At 39.2% G+C, this 21,411-nt stretch overlaps 1 protein-coding gene across 1 annotated transcript in view; it reads left to right on the forward strand.

Moving 5' to 3' along the window:
* The window catches only part of ASH1L (ASH1 like histone lysine methyltransferase), a gene marked incomplete at both ends in the record, with an annotated part of 171,352 nt that overhangs the window by 58,556 nt on the left and 91,385 nt on the right, over positions 1–21,411 (forward strand). Inside the window, one exon of the mRNA XM_084243812.1 lies at positions 4,786–5,521. Within this exon, the coding sequence (XP_084099938.1) occupies positions 4,786–5,521 (736 nt within the window). The remainder of the gene's footprint in view (positions 1–4,785; positions 5,522–21,411) is intronic.

Consider the following 21,411-nt stretch of genomic DNA (forward strand, 5'->3'; position numbering starts at 1 on the left):
TACATCTAAAACATAGTGCTTCATGTCCTAGACAAGCCAAACAACCAAGACAAACAAATTGGCAGGGTGAAATTTGGGAAGTTGGAAACAATTTAGAAAGTAAGTAATGAGGTAGCCCTAGGTGAGTGGCTGAGGAATGAAGCTTCAAACAAAATACCTGCTTTATAATTATGGTTTAAATTTATACTCATGTATTAAATACATTTTGTGACTCAAAACAGTTGATGAAGGGAAAGAGGAGACAAAAGTAATTTTCAATATTTGAGCCAAGGATTTATTATGTCCTGGTCATTGGAGAGACAGAGTGTATTTGTTGACTAACATCTCAGTCTTCATGAACTATATGTTGCTTAAAAATTACATTCATTAGGGCCTCCCTGGTGGTGCAGCGGTTGAGCACTGGGTTGCGAGGCTGCCTGCGGCCTCGGCGGCACCGGTTCGATCCCCGGTTGCTCCCCGGCCACCGGAGGAGGGTCCCACATGGCCCGCAGACCCCTCTTGCCGCCCGCTGCTCCCCTCGGCAGCGTACTTACGTCCTTCTGCCTGCTCCCCGCTCTGGCTCTGGTGAATTCTCTCACCCTCCCGGGCTTCTGACTGCACCCAGTGCTTGTATAAATAAATAAAAATAAATCTTTAAAAAAAAAATTACATTAAACCACCATTTAAAAATGCAGTTTGTGCTATGAAAGAAGAAGGGTATCAGTAATTTTTAAAAAAAAATTTTTAAAGATTTATTTATTTACACAAGCACTGGGTACAGTCAGAAGTGCGGGAGGGTGAGAGAATTCACCAGAGCCAGAGCGGAGAGCAGAACAGGCAGAAGGACCAAAGTGCACTGCTGAGGGGAGCAGCAGGCACAGCAGGAGAGGTCTGCGTGCCATGTGGGACCCTCACCGGCGGCGGGGGATCGAACCGGGGCTGTAGAGGCTGTGGGCAGCTTCGCAGCCCAGGCTCAACCGCTGCGCCACTGGGGAGGCCCTCAGTAATTTTTGATGGGGGAGGGCAAGAGGGGATGGGTCAGGGAAGTTCTCCATAAGGAAGTGAATCTTAACTATTATAAAGAATGAACAGTAATTAAGCATAAACTCAGGTAAATTTGTGAGCAAACATTGTTCCAAGCAGAGTTAAATTTTTAAAGACCTTGTATAAAGAAAGAACAAAACATGTTGAGCTTAAGGAATTGAAGTTCATTATTGTTACAATAGAGGGTCTAAGAGAGAGGGCTAGTATGGCAAACCTGGAGGAAAAGGTATTTTCAAAAAAATTTTATGTAATAATAAACTTTTTAAGGATTTAAGCAGAAACAGATGCCTGATAAAATTTTTTTTTTTAAAGATTTATTTATTTATTTATACATATAAGCACTGGATACAGTCAGAAGCACAGAAGGGTGAGAGAATTAACCAGAGCCAGACTGGGGAGCAGACCCTCCTCCGGTGGCCGGGGAGCAGCCAGGGATTAAACTGGCACTGCAGAGGCTGCAGGCAGCTTCGCAACCCAGCGCTCAACCGCTGTGCCACCTGGGAGGCCCTAAATTTATGTTTTTTTTTTAAAGATCACTACCGCTGATGGGAAACAAGACAATGGTCTAGTTATCTAGTGCTTAATAACAGACTGCCTGAAGTTTATTGATGTTAAACAATAATAATCATTTATCTTCATCATCTCAAAGTTCTGAGTTTTCATCTAGACAGTTTCTCATACTCTCTTCTGTGGTTGCAACCAGATGGTGGCAGGACTACCATCATCTCAAAGGCTTCCTCATTCACATACATCTGGTGGTGGTTAACTGTGATCCTGGGTGGATCTGTTGGGCATCATGCCACTGTGTTGCCTGAACTTCCTTATGATGGGACGGAAATAAGAACTGGGTTATGCAAACAAGTGTCCTGAGCGATAATCCAAGTAGAAGCTGTTTTACCTTTTCTACCCTAACCTTGAATATCACAATATTCTTAAATCCATCAAATTATTTTTGCTAGAACCAAGTCACAGAAAGGGCAGTATATATACACAGGAAGGGGATCTAGATACTACCACTTAATAGGAGAGGCATCAAAAGATTTGTGTACATGTTTTAATAGCCTAACAGTAATGCTTACTGCTTTAGGGGAGGGAGATAAAGTTAGCTTAATTGTGAGTGGCTGTAGTAGGAAAAAGAAAAGTAAGTAGGTTCAAGATAAATTAACATAAAACAAAATTATATGGTTTGGGGGAGAGTAAAAGAGAAATAACAGATGGTTTATTCTGGACCAAACAGTTCCAGAATACATAGTAATTAACTTTGTCTTTATGGTGTCATTCACTGAGAGAGGGATTCTGGAGAAGGAGCAGAACCGAAGAAGGAAATAAATTATTTGTGAATATGACTTGAGAAGTCTATGAAGCATACAGAAGTAGAGAGTAAGAAGAAAGCTCTAAGAAAACAGAAATTGGAATAATCAGGATATAGATAGTAGTTGAATGAATTGCCAAAGAGGACGTTGAAATAAGAATCAGACTAGAGAGTCTTGAGAAACTATAGCATTTAGAAGTTACGGTTATGTGGCCTCCCCAGTGGCGCAGCAGGTTGAGTGCAGCGCTGTGAAGCTGTCCACAGCCTCTGCAGCACCAGTTAGACTCCTGGCTGGCCAGGAAGCTTCCCACATGGAGCGGCAGACCCATCCTGTCTCGCCTGCTGCTCCCCTCAGCAGTGCTTTTGGTCTGTCTGCCTGTTCTGCTCCCCGCTCTGTCTCTGGTGAATCCTCTCACCCTCCTGCGCCTCTGGCCTGTACCCCAGCTATTGTATAAAAATAAATTAAATAAATAAATACATAGATAGATAGATAAATAAATCTATTTCTAAAAAAAATAATAATAAATAAAAGTTACGGTTATGGTAAAAGGAAGGGTTGGTTTTCAATTTGGAAATTTCTTTAAAAGATTTATTCATGCAGGGCCTCCCTGGTGGCGCAGCAGTTGAGCACTGGGTTGCAAAGCTGCCTGCAGCCTCTGCAGTGCCGGTTCCATCCCCGGCCGCCAGGCAAGGATCCCACATGGTGCGCAAACCTCTCCTACAACCCCCAGCTCCCCTCAGCAGTGCACTTCGTCAGTCTGCCTGCTCTGCTCTCCCCTCTGGCTCTGGTGAATTCTCTCACCTTCCCGTGCTTCTGACTGTACCCAGTGCTTGTATAAATAAATAAATCTTAAAAAAAGATTTATTCATGCATACAAGAGCTGGGGTGCAGGCCAGAAACAGAGTGGGGAGCAGACAGGCAGATAGACTGAAATACACTGCTGAGGGGAGCAGCAGGTGAGACAGGAAAGGTCTGCTGCGCCATGTGGGTTGCTCTCTGGCTGGCCGGGAATTGAACTCGTGCTGCAGTGGCAGGCGATAGCTGATAGTGCTGTCTTTAACCCACCAGGGAACCCCAGTTTGGAAATTTTTGATAAAGTTGGAGATCAATATGTATTTTTTGATGGTAATTGAAACTGTGAGAAAAAATATGTTCCCAGTAGGAATGTTCTGTATAAAAGGTAAAAAATAAGTACTGGGAATTAAGGATCATGCAATTAAATTCAATCGAGTCATGAGTACATGGAAGGTAATCAAAATGTATTTGGTAGAAGTAATGGAAGCAGAATTTTTATTAGTCATATAAAATATAGCTGAGAATTTGAAAATACTGAATTTAAACAAGACTACTGGATATTATTTTTAATAAGTTATTAGTAATTTGAGAAAAATTCCATCGATTGTCTGGTGAAATTGGAAGCTGGAATGCTAGGGGTATCTGAATCAAAGGAATATCTGAAATCATATTAAAGCCGTGTGTATAAGAATTCCATCGATTAACATTGGAAAAGTATAATCCATGATCACTAGTAGTAAATTAGGTATCTTAGGAAGTCATCTGTTATGATAGGATTTTTGTAATATTGTAAAGCTAACATAGCTTGCTAGAGGAAGTTGAGTGTTGCTCACATTAATTACAATCTTAAAAAGTTGCTAAGTGATCTTTGGGCCACTAAGAAAATGAAATTTATCTAAAATCACTTATTTTTAAAGATTTATTTATGCATATAAGTGCTGGGGTACAGGCCAGAGGTATGGGGTTGGGGGTGGTGAGAGGATTCACCAGAAGCAGAATGGGGAACAGAACAGGTGTATTGACTGAAATACAGTGTTGAGGGGAACAGCGGGTGAGACAGGAGAAGTTTGCTGTGCCATGTGGGTCACCTCCCTGGCTGGCCTGGCATCTAAATCATGCTGCAGTAGCTGCAGATAGCTTCAAAGTGCTGCGACTTAACCCCTTGTGTCACCAGACAGGCCCCTAAAATCACTTACTTTCTAATCTTACACTCAACATATATTCTTTCTGAACTAATTTTAACAAATATTTATGATTCTAATTTTAAAGCTTTTCCCAAGAGGTTTTCAGTTCTGTTCTTTTGCACTGAAAACATTGTCAGAAAAGGTACTGAATTAGAAATATCTTTATTCAAAGCTTAGATCTATCCAACATTTAACTATCAAGTTCCTTAACTGGACCTTCATTTTCCTCATTTCAGAGAGTAAAAATTTTTGCTGATAATTGTTTTTTAATATACATATTATTAGGAAAATGTGTGCCAATTTTAAGTTTATTTTGGCTACTATACAGTATCTTAGGAGAGTAAAATGAGCTTTCCTAGAAAAGCAAATATATTGCTATGAAAGATTCTTTGTCTTTTATTTAGTATAAAAATAATTTGATCACTAGCTGTGTCAATTTTTATCTATGTGTGATTTGTCATATTGTTTAGTGAATGGAGTTCCCTCTCGAAGTCCAAGATTGGTTGCTTCTGGGGATGACTCTGTGGATAGTCTGCTGCAGCGGATAGTGCAACATGAGGACCAAGAACCCCTGGAGAAAAATATTGATGCTGTGATTGCATCTGCCTCTGTGCCACCTTCTTCCAGTCCAGGCCATAGTCACAGCAAGGAGCGAGCCCTGGGAAAACCGGACAGCCTTTTAGTGCCTGCAATCCCCGGTGACTCTTGCAGTAATGGTATCTCACTCCTTTCTGAAAAGTTGCCAAGCAGCTGTTCCCCCCATCATATCAAGAGAAGTGTAGTGGAAGCTATGCAGCGCCAAGCTCGGAGAATGTGCAATTATGACAAAATCTTGGCCACCAAGAAAAACCTAGACCATGTCAATAAAATTTTAAAAGCCAAAAAACTTCAAAGACAAGCCAGGACAGGAAATAACTTTGTGAAACGCAGACCAGGTCGACCTCGGAAATGCCCCCTCCAGGCTGTTGTATCAATGCAAGCATTCCAGGCTGCCCAGCTTGTCAGCCCAGAATTGAACGAAGGCGAAGGAGCAGCACTGCACATTGGTTCTGATACGGTTACGGATGTCATTGAGGCAGTTGTTCAGAGTGTAAACCTAAATCCAGAACATAAGAAGGGGTTGAAGAGGAAGAGTTGGCTACTGGAAGAACAGACCAAGAAAAAGCAGAAACCATTCCCAGAAGAAGAACAAGAGAATACTAAAAGGTACTAATATGTTTAACATTTTGTATGAGTAGAGGAAACTAGCTTCTTGCAAAATAGAACATTTTAATTTTTCAGTTAATCTTGTAATGGTTGCTGTATAAGACTAGTTCCTTTTCTATTCTATTTAAAAGTATTCTGATATATGACTGCCCACAATTAGAAAGAATTAAGAAACAAAGGGAATACCAAGTCCTAACCCTTTATTCCCTTTACAGATAAGGAAACCAAGGCCCAGAAAGATTATGTATTTTATGCAATATATAGATAGCTATATGTGACACTGTATTTTCTGTGCTCTAAACCTTTCATCCTACCATTAAATATATTTTTAAGTTTTCCTGAACGTTAAATTTATTTTCTTCAGTTAACTTTCATGTTTTCTAGTTTTCCATAGATTGGGAAATAAAAAATCACCACCTCCCAAAAAAAGACCATTTAATTCTTTTTTAATATATCAAGCCAAGTTCTTACTGTGGAGGAATAGTTGGTGTTTCAAAATAAATCACTATTCATCATTTGCAAATGGCTTTTCCTTCACAAATATATAGCATGAATAGTCTTAGGCACATTGCAACCCTTACTCACAATTAGAGAAATACAATTTTTTTTAAGATGTATTTATTTATGCATACAAGAGCTGGGGTACAGGCCAGAATTGGGAGGGATGAGAGGATTCACCAGAGACAGAGTGGGGAACAGAACAGGCAGATCAACCGAAATAAACTGCTGAGTGGAGCAGCGGGCGAGATAGGAGAGGTCTGCTTCGCCATATGGGTTTCTCTCTGGCCGGCTGGACATTGAACTCATGCTTCAGAGGCTGCAGATTGCTTCATAGCGCGGTGCTTAACCCCTTGATCCACCAGGGAGGCCCTAGAGAAATACAAATTAAAACTCCTACTCATATTTTAAGCCCGTAAAATAAATATTGTCAAATTGCCTTCTTGAAACCTGTTCAGTCTTTCACTCTTTATACAACAGTTGTATTTATCCCACCCTTATCTTTACAAATTACTTTAAAAAAAAGAAAGATTTATTTATTTATACGAGAACCAGGGTACAGGCCAGATATGCGGGAGGGTGAGAGGATTCACCAGAGACAGAGCAGGGAGAAGAACGGGCAGATGTACTGAAATACACTGTTGAGGGGAGCAGCAGGCGAAACAGGAGAGGTCTATTGCGCTATGTGGTCATCTCCATGGCCAGTGGGGATCGAACTGGCACTGCAGAGACTGCGGACAGCTTCACAGCGCTGCGCTCAACCGCCTACGCCACCAGGGATGCCCCACAAATTACTTTTTTAACATCTCTTTCATAAATTTGAAGAGATGTAACCTGCATTCCTAAAACATACGCAGTGGTATAACCAATATTACCTCAGTTTTAGAAAATAATTTTTTAAAATCTCTGTCAACCTCATACAGATGAAATACATTTTTTGTTAGTTCTTAGTTGTTTCTTAATGTTATGTTCCTTGGTTTTTTTGTTACTTTTTTTTTTTTTAAGATTTCTGTTAATTTATTTATGAATACAAGAACTGGGGTACAGGCCAGAGGTGCGGGCGGGTGAAAAGATTCACCAGAGACAGAGTGGGGAACAGAATAGGCAGATCTAGTGAAATACACTGCTGAGGGGAGCAGTGGGCGAGACAGGAGAGGTCTCCTGAGCCATATGTGGGTTAGCTCCCTGGCCAGGGATGGAGCTGCAGTGGCTAATCAGTTGTTAGCACTGCCTTCAACCCCTGTGCCACCAGGGAGGCCCCCTTTTTTTCTGTTACTTTTAAAGTGCTAATTATATATAGTCTGAATATTAACCCTTAATGGTTGTTTGACATTTGATTTCCTTTACTGGCCATATATCAACAATATAGTTTTTTCCTCTATGTCTGCCCTAGTGAACCCTGTATAGAAAGGTTTTTTATATCTGTATGCATGAATCAATAAAAATATTCACTGTTTTTCCTAGAGACTAAGGGATTTTTAACACTTTTGTGAGTAATACATACTTGTAAATAAACCATTGAAACCAGAAGTTTACTGTTTCACAAGTTAAAAATCTCACATGATCTCATTTCTTCTCAAATCCTGTTCCTTCTCATCCTTTGTAAGGCTGCTAACAACATATTGTGTATTTGATACCTTTTCTTACTCACTTACAAATATGTGCACATGCAAGCTGTTGTTTTATGTAAGTGGTATTCTACTATACTTGATTTTGTAACAACCTTCTTGTGTCTTTAGAGATTTTGTCTTTTTTTTTTTAATATATTCTCTTCCCATCAGTATTTTTGGTATTGATGTCATTACCTTTTAAGTACTAATGCTTTAAAATACTATAAAGAAAATGACTTCTGCCTCCATCATAGTAAGAAAGTAGCAGTGTGACATCTTGACCATTAGCCTTAGGAAGGATCACCTTAAAAATGTGCTTCAGGCTTCCCTGGTGGCGCAGCGGTTGAGCGCTGGGTTGCAAAGCTGCCCGCAGCCTCTGCAGCGCTGGTTCGATCCCCGGCTTCTCCCCGGCCACTGGAGGAGGGTCCCACATGGCCCGCAGACCTCTCCTGCCGCCCTCTGCTCCCCGCTCTGGCTCTAGTGAATTCTCTCACCCTCCCGCGCTTCTGACTGTACCCAGTGCTTGTATAAATAAATAAATAAATCTTTAAAAAATAAAATAAAATAAAAATAAAATTGATTTTAAAAAAATGTACTTCAGAAAAAAAGCCTTATTTAAAATAAAGCAAAATCTAGTATAGTCAGCAACATCAAACATTTATTTTCCACAAAATTATATTCAAGATTTTGTGCAAGAAAGGACTGGACAAAGGGAGTTCTTTCTTTCTGTTTGGTTTTTTACCTTTTGTTTTATTTTTAATTGAGGTAATATTGGGGTACCCCCATCAGCTATTACTACTGTAGTGTACCCACCACCAATTTACCGTATTCATACACCACCATAGACCATTGTGTGTTTTCTTCCCTCTTTGTTCTTTGTATTTCAATTCTGTAGTCAGCTATCAAGGGTTAGTTTTCCAACATCATCTTTATCCATTTCAATTTAGTTATTTTATATCCTACATATTAGTGACACCATCCTATATTTATCTTTCTCCTTCTCACTTATTTCAGTTAGCATTATCATTTCTTGCTCCCCATGTTGCCACAAATGGAATGAGTTTCTTTCTTGATCACTGAGTAGTATTCCATTGTGCGTATATACTGTATCATCTTGAGCCATTCATCTATTCTGAGGCACTTACGTTGTTTCCATAGTTTAGCTGTAGTAAATAGTGCTGCAGTAAACATGAAAGTGCAAATTTCCTTTTGAGTTAGGATTTTTGAGTTTTTGGATAGGTGCCTAGGAGTGGAATTACTGTATTGGATGGCAGATCCATGCTTAATGTTTTGAGACACCTCCATATACTGCTCTCCATAGGGACTGACCAGTTTGCATTCCCACCAGCAATATAAGAAGATTCCCTTTTCTCCACATCCTTACCAGCACTTGTTTCTTTTGGTCTTTTTGATATGGGCCTTTCTCACATGTGGGAAATGGTATCTCATTGTGATCTTGATTTGCATTTCTCTAATAAATGATTGTGAACATTTTTTCATGTGCCTGTTGGCCTTTGTAATGTCATCTTTGGAGACATCTTTTCTGTCTGTTTCTTTCTTTTGCCCATTTTTTGATTGGGTTGTTTTGGTTTTGTGGGGTTTTATGAGTTTTTTCTATCTTTGATGTCAGTCCTTTGTCAGGTGTATGGTATGTGGGTATTTTTTCCCATTTAGTAGGGTGTCTTTGTTTTAGTTTTAGTTTCTTTAGCTGTACAGGAGTTTTTTAGTTTGATATGTCATCCCAGTTGTTCATGTTCTCTTTTGATTTCCTTTCTGTTGGTGACGAATCCCCAAAGGCAACACTAAAGTATATGTCATGAAATATTTTGCCTGTGTTTTTGTCTATGTATTTTATGGTTTCAGGTTTTACATCCAAGTCTTTGATCTGCTTTGAGTTGATTTTTGTGTGTAGTGTGAGAGCCTGGTCTACTTTCATTCTTTTGTTATCAGCTGTCCAGAGTTTTTGTGTTTTGTTTTTTTTTTTTTTAAAGATTTATTTATAGGGCCTCCCCTTGTGGCGCAGCAGTTGAGCGCTGGGCTGCAAAGCTGCCCGCAACCTCTGCAGCGCCTGTTCAATCCCCGGTTCGATCCCCAGCCACCGGGCGAGGGTCCCACATGGCGCGCAGACCTCTCCTGCCACCTGCTGCTCCCCTCAGCAGTGTACTTCGTCAGTCTGCCTGCTCTGCTCTCCCCTCTGGCTCTGGTGAATTCTCTCACCCTCCCGTGCTTCTGACTGTACCCAGTGCTTGTATAAATAAATCTTTAAAAAAAAAAAAGATTTATTTATTTATGCATACAAGAGCTGGGCTAGAGGCCAGAGATGCGGAGGGTGAGAAGAGGATTCACCAGAGACAGAGTGGGGAGCAGAACAGGCAAACTGACTGAAATATGCTGCTGAGGGGAGCAGCAGGCGAGACAGAAGAGGTCTGCCTCGCCATGTGGGTTTCTCCCTGGCCAGCCAGGGATCAAACTTGTGCTACAGAGGCTGTGGATTGCTTCATAGTGCAGTGCTTAACCCCCTGCACCACCAGGGAGGCCCCATCAGCTGTCCAGTTTTTCTAGCACCATTTATTGAAGAGGCTGTCCTTATTCCAGTGTATGGTTTTGGCTTTTTTGTCATAGATTAACTGTCTATATTTATGTGGGCTCATTTCTGGGCTTTCATTCTATTTCATTGGTCTGTGCTTCTGTATTTGTTCCATTACCAGGCTGCTTTAATTAATATAGCTGGAGATCTGGAAATGTGATACTTCCATTCCCTTTCTTCATTGTCAAAATTGCTTTTGATATTTGGGGTCTTTTGTGATTCCATGTGAATTTCAGTAGTATTTGCTCCAGTTCTTTGAAATATGCCACTGATATTTTTATTGGGGTTGTTTTGAATCTATATATTAGACAGGCCATTGGGTTGATAGGCCATTTTGACAATGTTGATTGTTCTAGTCCATGAGCAGAGGATAGTTTTCCATTTCTTTGTGTCTTCTGTTTCCTTCAACAGTGTTTTATAGTTTTCTTTGCATAGATGTTTTACCTCCTTTGTTAGATTTACTCATAGGGTTTTTTTGTTTTGTTTTGTTTTGCTTTTTTTTTTTCAATGTAATTGTCAACGGTATCACTTTCTTAATTTCTTCCTCTTCCATCTCATTGTGTATAGGAAGGCAGCTGACTTTTGTGTGTGTTGATTTTATACCCTGCCACTTTGCTAAAGTGATTGTTTCAATTAATTTGAGGGTCTATTATTAGGTCATCTGTAAATAATGATAGCTTCTTTTCCAGTTTGGGTTCCTTTTATATCTTTCTCTTTTCTAATTGCTGTAGCTAGAACTTCCCATATTATGTTGAACAACAATGGTGAGAATGGTCATCCTTGTCTTGGCCTGATCTTAGTGAGAAAGTTTTCAATTTTTCATCATTGAGAATGACACTATGTTTTTGTTGTAAATGGCTTTTATTATGGTATGTTCCATTTATCCCATTTTTCGAGAGTTTTCAACATAAATGGATGTTGGATCTTATCAAATGTTCTGTCAGCATCTATTGCTATGATCATATGGTTTTTGTTGATGTGGTGAATTACGTTAATTGATTTTTGGATGTTACTGTGTTCCCAGTATGAATCACACTTGGTGATGGTGAATGATTCTTTTGCTGCATTATTGGATTTGCTTTGCTAGAATTTTATTCAAGATTTTTGTTTCTGTGTTCATTAGGGAGATTGGTCTGTAATTTTCTTTTTGAGTGACTTGTCTATTTTGGTTTTGTATTAGAGTAATGTTCTTATAAAAAGTATTTGGAAATATTTCCTTTTTTGATTTTTTTTGAGGGGAAGAGTTTGAGTAAGATAGGCATTAGTTCATCTTTGAAAGTTTGGTAGAACTTTGTGAACTTGTGAAGCCATCTGGTCCTGGACTCTTATTTTGGGGGAGGGTTTAGATTACTGTTTCAATTTCCTTGCTTGAGATTGGTTTGTCCAAGGTTTCTGTTTCTTTCCTATTCATCTATACCCTTGGATGATTGTGTAATTCTAAGACTTTGTCCATCTCTTCTTGGTTATTGGCTTTGTTAGCATGTAGATGTTTTTAGTAGTCTCTAATTATCCTCTGAATTTCTGCAGCATTTGTTGTAATTTTGCTTTCGCTTTTGAATCTGCTTGTCTGAGATTTCTCCCTTGTTTTCTTCGTGAATCTTGCTGGAGGTCTATTCTGTTTATTTTTCTATAGAACCAGCTTTTGGTTTCATTGACCTTTTGGACTTTTTTAAATTTCTATTTCATTTACTTCTGTTTTGATTTTTTCTTATTTCTGTTCTACTGGCTTTAGATTGATTTGTTCTTGTTTTCTTTATTCCTCAAGTTGATAGAGAAGGTTGTTTATTTGAGCTCTTTCGTGTTTCTTGATGTGGGCTTGTATTGCTATGTATTTCCTACTTAGTACAGCTTTTGCTGCATCCCATAATTTTTGAATGGTTCTGTGCTTCTTTTCATTTGTCTCGAGGTATTTTTTTATTTCTTCTTTGATAACCTAGTGATCTTTTAGTAGTGTGGTATTCAGTCTCCGTATATTAAGTTTTCTCTGCTTTCTTTTAATAGGTGATTTCTGGTTTGATATGTTTATGGTCTGAGAAGATGCTGGGTATGATTTCATGAAATTATTAATGTTTGTGTCCCAGATTGAGGTCTATTCTAGAGAACAGTGAGTTCTAAGGGACAGCAGCAGTTTTTGTTTTTTTTTTAACCTTTCTCTAATTGGCATGTACTGTAATAATACTTATTATAGAACCAGAGTTTATTCAACATGTATTTATTGCAAAGTCATTTATTGCGCATGCTAAGAATAAAATGGTAAGCAGGCCACCCCCACCACCCCCCACCCCGGTGTCGCAGTGGGTTGGGCACCGCGCTGCAAAGCTATCTGCAGCCTCTGCAGTGCAGGTTCGATTCCCGGCCGGTCAGGGAAAATCCCACATGGTCCGGCAGACCTCTCCTGCCTCTCCTACTGCTCCCCTCAGCAGTGTCTTCAGTCTGTCTGCCTGTTCTGCTCCCTGCTCTCTCTGGTGAATCCTGTCACCCTCCCACGCCTCTTACCTGTACCATAGTTCTTGTATAAAAATAAATAAATCTCTAAAAGATAAATAAATAAATAATAAAATGGTAAGCAAATGTAGATATTTGTACTATTCTTATGGATCTTTTAGTCCATGATATATTACTTAGGATAATGAGAATATATCATAGATGTAATTGACTTAGTATCCCTGTGAAAGTAATAATGAAACTAAAATGTGAAAAATAAAAATAAACATCTATTTAAAGTAACAAGTCTACAATAAACATAATGTTCTGATAAATGTGAAAAAGCATGGAAGGTTCAGGAAAGTACAAGAAAACTTTTGTGGCCAAAATACAGACTGAATTAGAGTACTATGGTATGAAATGAATCTAGAGAAAAGGCTGTGGGGGTCAGAGCATGTAGAGGATCTTGTATGCAATCTTAAGATTTAGGTCACTGGGCCTCCCTCATGGTGCTAGGGGTTAAGACGCAACCTGTGAAGCAATCCGCAGCCACTGCTGCACAAGTTTGATCCCAGACAGGGAGCTACCCACATGGCGCAACAGACCTCTCTTGACTCGCCCACTGCTCCCCTCAGCAGTGTGTTTCAGTCAGTCTGCCTGTTCTGTTCCCCACTCTGTTTCTGGTGAATCCTCTCACCCCCCACACCTCTGGCCTGTACCCTGGTTCTTGTATGCATAAATAAATAAATCTTTTTTAAAAAGATTCAGGTCACTATTTGTTGATTAATAACAAACTCGAATCCAAAATAATATTATAATATGTATGGGCTGGGGCCTCCCTTGGTGGCGCAGCAGTTGAGCACTGGGCTGTGAAGCTGCCTGCAGCCTCTGCAGTGCCAGTTCCATCCCCGGCCACCAGCGAGGGTCCCACATGGCGCGCAGACCTCTCCTGCCACCCGCTGCTCCCCTCAGCAGTGTACTTCGGTCCTTCTGCCTATTCTTCTCCCAGCTCTGCCTCTGGTGAATGCTCTCGCCCTCCTGCGCTTCTGACTGTGCCTGGTGCTTGTATAAATAAATTTAAAAAAAAATTAGTTTAAAAAAAAAGTATTTGGGGAAAAAAAAAAGCATTTAAAAAAAATATGTATGGGTTCGGTTCAAAACTCAGGATAACCTGTGTTCAAATTATAATTCTAAAAGTAAAAAATGTGCCTTGCTGGTTGCGCAAGGGGTTAAGCACTGTACTATGAAGCAATCCACGGCCTCTGCAGCATGACTTGGATCCCGTGCCAGCCAGGGAGCAACCCACATGGTGAAGCCTCTCTTGTCTCACCCGCTGCTCCCCTCAGCAGTGTGTTTCAATCTGCCTATTCTGTTCCCCACTCTGTCTGTGGTGAATCCTCTCACCCCCGGAATTTCTGGCCTGCACCCCAGCTCTTGTGTGCATAAATAATTAAATCTAAAAAAACAAAAAGTAAAAAATAAAATAAAAATATTTGACACCATGTTTGCTACATATTGAAGCTTTGAGGTCTGTGTAAAGAGGTACCTAAAAGGAGATTCATAGTCTTTAATACCTTTTTTTTAATGCTAAAAATTTAGGAACCAAGAGTTGTTCAATTAATAAATTTTAAAAACAAGGTAATAAGCCCCAAAATGGTAAAAAAAGAAGATAAAACGTACACATTAAATTGCATAATAAAGCCAGGGAATAATAAAATCACTGAGGACCATATTCCTTGAAAACTAATAAAATATAGAAATTTTTCTGCAAAACTAATCAATAAAGGGAATAGTTAGGAATTAAGAAATATGAGAGATTAAAAAGTGACTATAAGAATTTTATGCACAATAAATTGGAAAACTCAGTTGAAATGTATGTATTCCTAGGGAAAACCTCCTCAAGAGGAAATGAACTGAATGCTTCTGTTAAGAAAATTGAACCTACAATTTATTTTTTCTTTTTAATTTTCTTTATTTTTATTTATATATATTTTACATCATTGTTCATTTTTAAACAATGTTTGCTTTCCCTCCCACCCCAGGTTTAGTCCCCATAGAATTTCCCTCACCAATGCACCCCTGCACCATCACCACAGCCCCCTGTGCCCCTCCCTCCCTCCCAGTGATCCCTCTCCCTCCTCCTCCCCTGCAGGATGTCTCTGGTTTATAATTTTCTGTTAGTTTTTGTTTTGTTGTGTTGTGTTTTGTATTGTTATTATTTTTTTTCCCTGATCTCTTATTTGGTTCCCCTATAAATGAAACTTTATGATATCTTTCTTTTTCCTTCTGATTTATTTCACGGAGCATAATTCCTTCTAGTCCCATCTGTGTTGCTGCTAATTGCATGAGTTTATCTCTTTTGATTGCTGAATAACATTCCATTGTGTATATATACCACATCTTCTTGATCCAGTCTTCTGTTTTTGGGTGTTTGGGTTGTTTCCAGGTTTTACCTATTATAAATAGTGCTGCAATAAACATAGGGGTAAAGGTGTTCTTTTGAATCAATGTTTTTGTGTCCTTTAGGTAGATCACTAGGAGAGGAATTGCTGGATAATATGGTAGCTTCATTTTTAGTAGACTGAGGAACCTCCAGACAACTTTCCTTAGTGGTTGGACCAGTTTGCACTCCCACCAGTGTAAAAGGTACACCACATCCTCTCCAACATTTGTTGTTGCTAGTTTTTTCGATATGTGCACCTTACTGGTATGCACCATACTGGTATCTCAGTATGATTTTGATTTGCATTTCCTGATTATAAGGGATGTTGAACACTTTCATATGCCTGTTGGCCATTTGCATTTCCTCTTTAGACAAGTTTCTTTTTAGCTCTTCTGCCCATTTCTTGACTGGATTGTTTATTTTGTTTTTGTTGAGTCATGTGAGTTCTTTATATATCTTTGTGATCAGTCCCTTATCAGTTGTCTGGAGTATAAAAAATTTTTTCCCAGTCAGTGGGGTGTCTCTTTGTTTTGTTTAAAGTCTCTTTTGCTGTAGAGAAGCTTTTCAGTTTGATGTAATCCCAGGTGTTTATCTTTTCCTTGACTTTCTTTGCTTTAGGTGATAAACCTTTAAAGATGTTGCTGAGCTGTGTGTCTTGTAGTGTTTTACCTATATTTTCTTCTATGTATTTTATGGTTTCAGGTCTTATGTCCATCTCTTTTATCCATTTTGAGTTTTTTGTGCATGGTGAAAGGTAGTGGTCTAGTTTCATTCTTTTATATGTGGTGGTCCAGTTTTCCCAGCACCATTTATTGAACAGACTGTCCATGTTTCATTGCATATTCTTTGCTTCTTTGTCAAAAATTAGTTGTTGATATAAGTGTGGCTTTATTTGTGGGCTTTCTATTCAGTTCCGTTGGTCTGTGTGTCTGTTTTTGTTCTAATACCATACTGTATTATTTATTATGGCTTTGTAGTATAGTTTGAAGTTTGGAAGTGTGATACCTCCATTCTTTGTTTTCGTCAGTAGGGCTTTGGCTATTCGCAGTTTTTTGTGGTTCCGTATGAATTTCATCCATATTTTTAACCTACAATTTAAAATCTTGTTACTGAGAAAATGTCAGAACCAGACAGTTTAAAAGAAAGTTCTACCACACTTTAAAGGAGAAGATCATTCTAGTCTCATTAAAATTCTTTAGAGAGTATGAAAGGATTAGGGAGGGGAATACATACATAGAAAGTACATATACATGTTAAACCATCTGTCTTGTTGATGTTGCTGTAGTTGTGTAGTAACCATTGTTTATAATAGAATTTTTTCATGTTACTATTAGATTATTTCCAGTTTGAGGTTATTATTCCACATTGCTGCTCTTAATATGACTCAAATGTCTATTGAGGATTATGGGTACTATTTTCTTTGGTTCTATTCCTAAGAAAGGAATAACTGAATAAAGCAATAAATTTGCCCCAAGTCTTCATTTCCAACAATAGAATATTAGGCTAGTATGGAACTGAGTAGATTTTAAAAAAGATCCATGCTGTATATAATACGCAGCTTATATTTTAGAGGTAACATTGCATGTCAGTATAACAAAACAATATTCAGTAAATTTACCCCAGAAGTTGATGGTCCATAGGAATGGGACTGAAATTGTATTGTCTTACCCAGTTTATAAAAGGAATTCTCAACTGATTAAACATATAAGTGTAAAAAGCAAAACTTTATACTTTCAAAGGTTAATATAGAAGGAGTATAACTTCATGACCTTGTTGACAGAAACTATTTCATAAATGACATCAAAAGTAGTAACTGTAGAGGTGAAGATTGATATACTGGATTATATTAAAATTAAGAATTTCTGTTCATGAAACGTCATGGAAAACACTGGAGACTAGATACCAACTTGGAGAGGAAATTTATTTTATACCTTTTTGGCATCCAGAATATATAACTACAGCAAAGGAAAGTATTACAAAGCAACTTTATATATGTAGCAACTTCCTCCTATATAACTTAGAAAAACTTTTGCTTCAAAGGTGTAGCAGAAAACATTTTTCAGAAAGATAGGTAGCAAGATTGATTACAACATATAGAAACTGGGAAAATCCCAATTGTTAGTAAAAGTGCTGAGTGTATTATGGTTTTCAGACATTGGAATGTAATATTCTAATAAAAGTTAATGAATTAAATAATAATGGATAAATTTTAGAAACATAATAGGTAAAAGAAGGAAGTTCCTAAGAACAATGCAGTAGCTGTTACTGTTTTTATAAAACAAACCAGAATAAAACTTCACAAAGTATTGTGTTGATGTAGATAAATATATCAAAAAAAAAAAAAAACATTTTAGAATGCCTTCGCTTTCTCTCTCATTCCCTGAAAATTTCTGTCTTGAAGCCATTAGGGAGTAAGCAAGGAAACCATGGTTGCCCAGTGCTAGGTGTTAGAGACTTAAGAGTGAGAAATTGGGCCATGAATAGAGAGTATGAGTCCAGACTGGGGTGTCAAAAGCCTGAGTAGGATGGGAAGGATGCTCTTGTAAAGAGTATACTAAGACCAACAAGATTAGGAAGGTATCCATCCCAGACCTCCTTAATAGGGAGTTTTTTTGATTCTGTGAGTAGATATTTGCATTTTTTTTTAAGATTTATTCATTTATGCATACAAGAACTGGGGTATAGCCAGAGGTGTGCGGAGTGAGAGCATTCAGAATGGGGAACAGAACAAGCGGATTGACTGAAGTACACTGCTGAGGGGAGCAGTGGGCGAGTTAGGAGTGATCTGTTGAGCCATGTGGGTTGCTCCCTGGCTGGCCAGGGATCGAGTGCTGCAGTGGCTGCAGACAGCTTTATAGGTTGCATCTTAACCCCTTGCGCCACCAGTGAGGTCCTGTTTGCATTTCTTATAAACCATAAAGGTGATTCTGATATAGCAGAAACATGACTCTTGATTTTATATGTGTGCAGGATAAGCAGGAGAGCAGAAAACATTTTTGATTGTAGGAGAAGCAAATATGAGATTGTATATAGAAGTAGAAATTAATTTCACTTATAAGGAGAACAGTGAAAAAATAATAAATTATTTAATAAATAAACACCACGACCAAATAAGATTCATCCCAATTATGCAAGATTTAACATTTGAAAATCATTTAATGTAACCCATCAAATCGATAGGCTAGATAAGAAATACTAAAGAAACTACCTCAACATAATAGAGGTCATATATGAGATTCCCTACCTAATATCAGTGGTAAAAGGAGTGAAGCAAGAATGTGCACTTTTCTCACTTGAACGTAGGACTGAGATTCATAACCACAAGTAGACAAGAAAAAGAAGTAAGACCAAGTAGTGAAGGACAAAGTAAAGCTATCTATTTGCAGATGCTGTGATTTCACATATTAAATAAAATAAAGACATTGCACCTAAAAAAGGGGAGTGGGGAATAAAGTTGCTAAGTGAATTTGGCAAAGTTGAGAAAACCAGTATACTAAGTTCAATTGTTTTTTCCTATGTAAACATTTTCAAAATGGAAATGAGGACAATTCCATTGACAATAGCATGAAAAAGAATAAAACACTAAAGAATAAACTTAGGGAGGCAAAAATTTGTACATTGAAAACTATAAAATGTTGAACAAAATTAAAGAAGCTTAAATAAATAGACATGGATTGGATTGGAACATTTAATATGTAGGATATCAGTACTACTCAAAGCATTCTACAGGTCCAGTGTAATGAGTTTCATAATCCCAATAACTTATTTTGCAGAAATAGAAAAATCCATCTTAAAATTTGTGAAGAATCTCATAGGACCCCAGATAACCAAAACAATCTCAAAAAAGGAACAATGTTTTATAAGACTCACATGTCTAGGTTTTTTCTTTTTCTCTCCTTTTTTGCACTGGCTGGAACCTTTACCATGATACGAAATAAAAGCAATGAGGACAGACATTTTGCCTATACTCTGAGAGCAGGAAAACTGTATTCAGTCTTCTACCACTAAGAATGAAGCACAGGGGTCTCCCCTGGTGGCGCAGGCGGTTGAGCGCAGTGCTGTGAAGCTGTCCACAGTCTCTGCAGCGCGGGTTCGATCCTGGCCAGCTGGCGAGGGTCCCACATGGCGCGGAAGACCTTTCCTGCCTGTTCTGTTCCCCACTCTGTCTCTGGTGAATCCTCTCACCACCACCCCTCTGCCCCCCGTGCCTCTGGCCTGTACCCTAGCTCTTGTGTAAATAAAATAAATCTAAAAAAGACAAAAAAAAGCAACAACGAGGCACAAAGAAAATGGAGGCAATTCCATTTCATTGCATGGGTCCCGAGGCCCCTATCCAATCTGTTTGATGTTTATTTTGTATATAATTTCTAGGGCTTTTAGTTATATTTAGTAGGAGGATAAGTAGAAATGTTTTTTCCATCTTTACCTGGAGCTAGAATTGTAACAGGGTGGTCCCCAGGAAAGGGGGAGGTACCCTGCCCCACCCAAGAGAGGGTGGAGCTGAGCAGGGAGAGGAGAAGCTGCAGAAGAGACTGAGGAAGGAAGCAGGATGGAGCCTAGAGACACGTGAAGAAACTGTGCTTGTCTTTTGGTCGTGGACTGGGTGACACAGATGTGGGTGAGATCCATGGGAAGGTGACAGTGGCAGCTTTTATCTTAATGTTGATTTTGCTCTTTTCCTTCCAGGCTTGTCTGGTTGTTTCTGACCCTTTTCTGTGGGTCCCCACTGAAAGATGCTTTAGACCTGTGGCAGGCTTTGGGGCCTTGCTCTGGGCCATTCCCATATGGACGGACTTTTACCCACGAGGGGACGGGTAACTTTGGGTGCTTCATTTAGGAACTAGACTCTTTGCCTTTCCTGTATTGTTTCCTAGTTTTATTAAAGTTCCTGCCCATTAAAGTCTCATATGTTTCGTGTTGATGTGGAGGATGACAGAACCCATTTAGAATAGGCAAGCTTGCGGGGTTTGGGCTGCCTCTCTCCCTGTCCTATAACAGAATCACCTTAATTTTTTTTTCTTATTCTTTTATTTTTTTAAGATTTATTTATTTATACAAGCAATAGGTACAGTCAGAAGCACGGGAGGGTGCTGTGGTGAATTCACCACAGCCAGAGCGGGGAGCAGCACAGGCAGACCGATGAAGTACACTGCTGAGGGGAGCAGCAGGCGGCAGGAGAGGTCTGTGGGCCACATGGGACCCTCGCCCGGTGGCCGGGAATCAAACCGGTGCTGCAGAGGCTGCGGGCAGCTTCGCAGCCCAGCACTCAACGGCTGTGCCAACACAGAGGCCCCACCTTAATTTTTTTTTATTTTTTTTTTGAAGATTTATTTATTTATTTATACAAGCACTGGGTACAGTCAGAAGCGCGGGAGGGTGAGAGGATTCACCAGAGCCAGAGCGGGGAGCAGAGCAGGCAGAAGGACCGAAGTACACTGCTGAGGGGAGCAGCGGGCGGCAGGAGAGGTCTGCGCGCCATGTGGGACCCTCCTCCGGTGCCTAGGGAGTAGCCGGGGATTGAACCGGTGCTGCAGAGGCTACGGGCAGCTATTCAACCCAGCGCTCAACTGCTGCACCACCGGGGAGGCCCCCCACTTTAATTTTTAAAGGTGTTTTTGTAATTCCATTTTTGACAGGTTTCCTAAAACCCCCCATTTTAGTGTTTGTAGATGTAATTTCATTATCTTCTGACTTGCAGTGTTTTTCAGACATGAAATCTTCACTGAATCTTATTTTTGTACTCGGGCCCTTACAATGTGTATTTTTTTTCTTTCCTTATCAAGAATTTTTAGCGTATTTAGTATGACATCTGTGCCTTACTTGCTTTGCTTGAGTTTATCTTACTTTGCTTCTTGGCATTCTTGAGTTTATATTTCTTATCAAATTTGAAAAATTTTTGGCATTTACTCTAAATTGTTTTGTTAGGATTGTTGAACATTGTGTAGGTTGCATAATTTTGTGTCTGGTTTTTGTTCTTTTCCAAATGTTCTGTTTTATTTTGGTAAGCAGTGAATCAGCTTGGATTCTTTTGAAGATTGTTTTTAAGCTTTATTAGGACTGACCTTTATTCTAGGGGCAGTTGAGCCCTACAGAAGTGGGTATTATTACCATCTGAAATCTGTGTTGAATGCCCACAATTGGGAAATGCCTTTTTACACTCTGTGGTAGAATCTGAATATCTACCACCATATGTGAGCTCTGAGAATTGTTCAATTTTTATAGTACTGTGATAGTTCTTTGTCCAGCTTTACACAATTGCACTCTGCACATGCACAACTTAGTATATTTAGCATCATACTAAAAGAGATGCATGTCCAGATTTCTGGAG

The sequence above is a fragment of the Talpa europaea genome, assembly GCF_964194135.1.
Source record: "Talpa europaea genome assembly, chromosome: 9".
Lineage (NCBI taxonomy): Eukaryota > Metazoa > Chordata > Mammalia > Eulipotyphla > Talpidae > Talpa > Talpa europaea.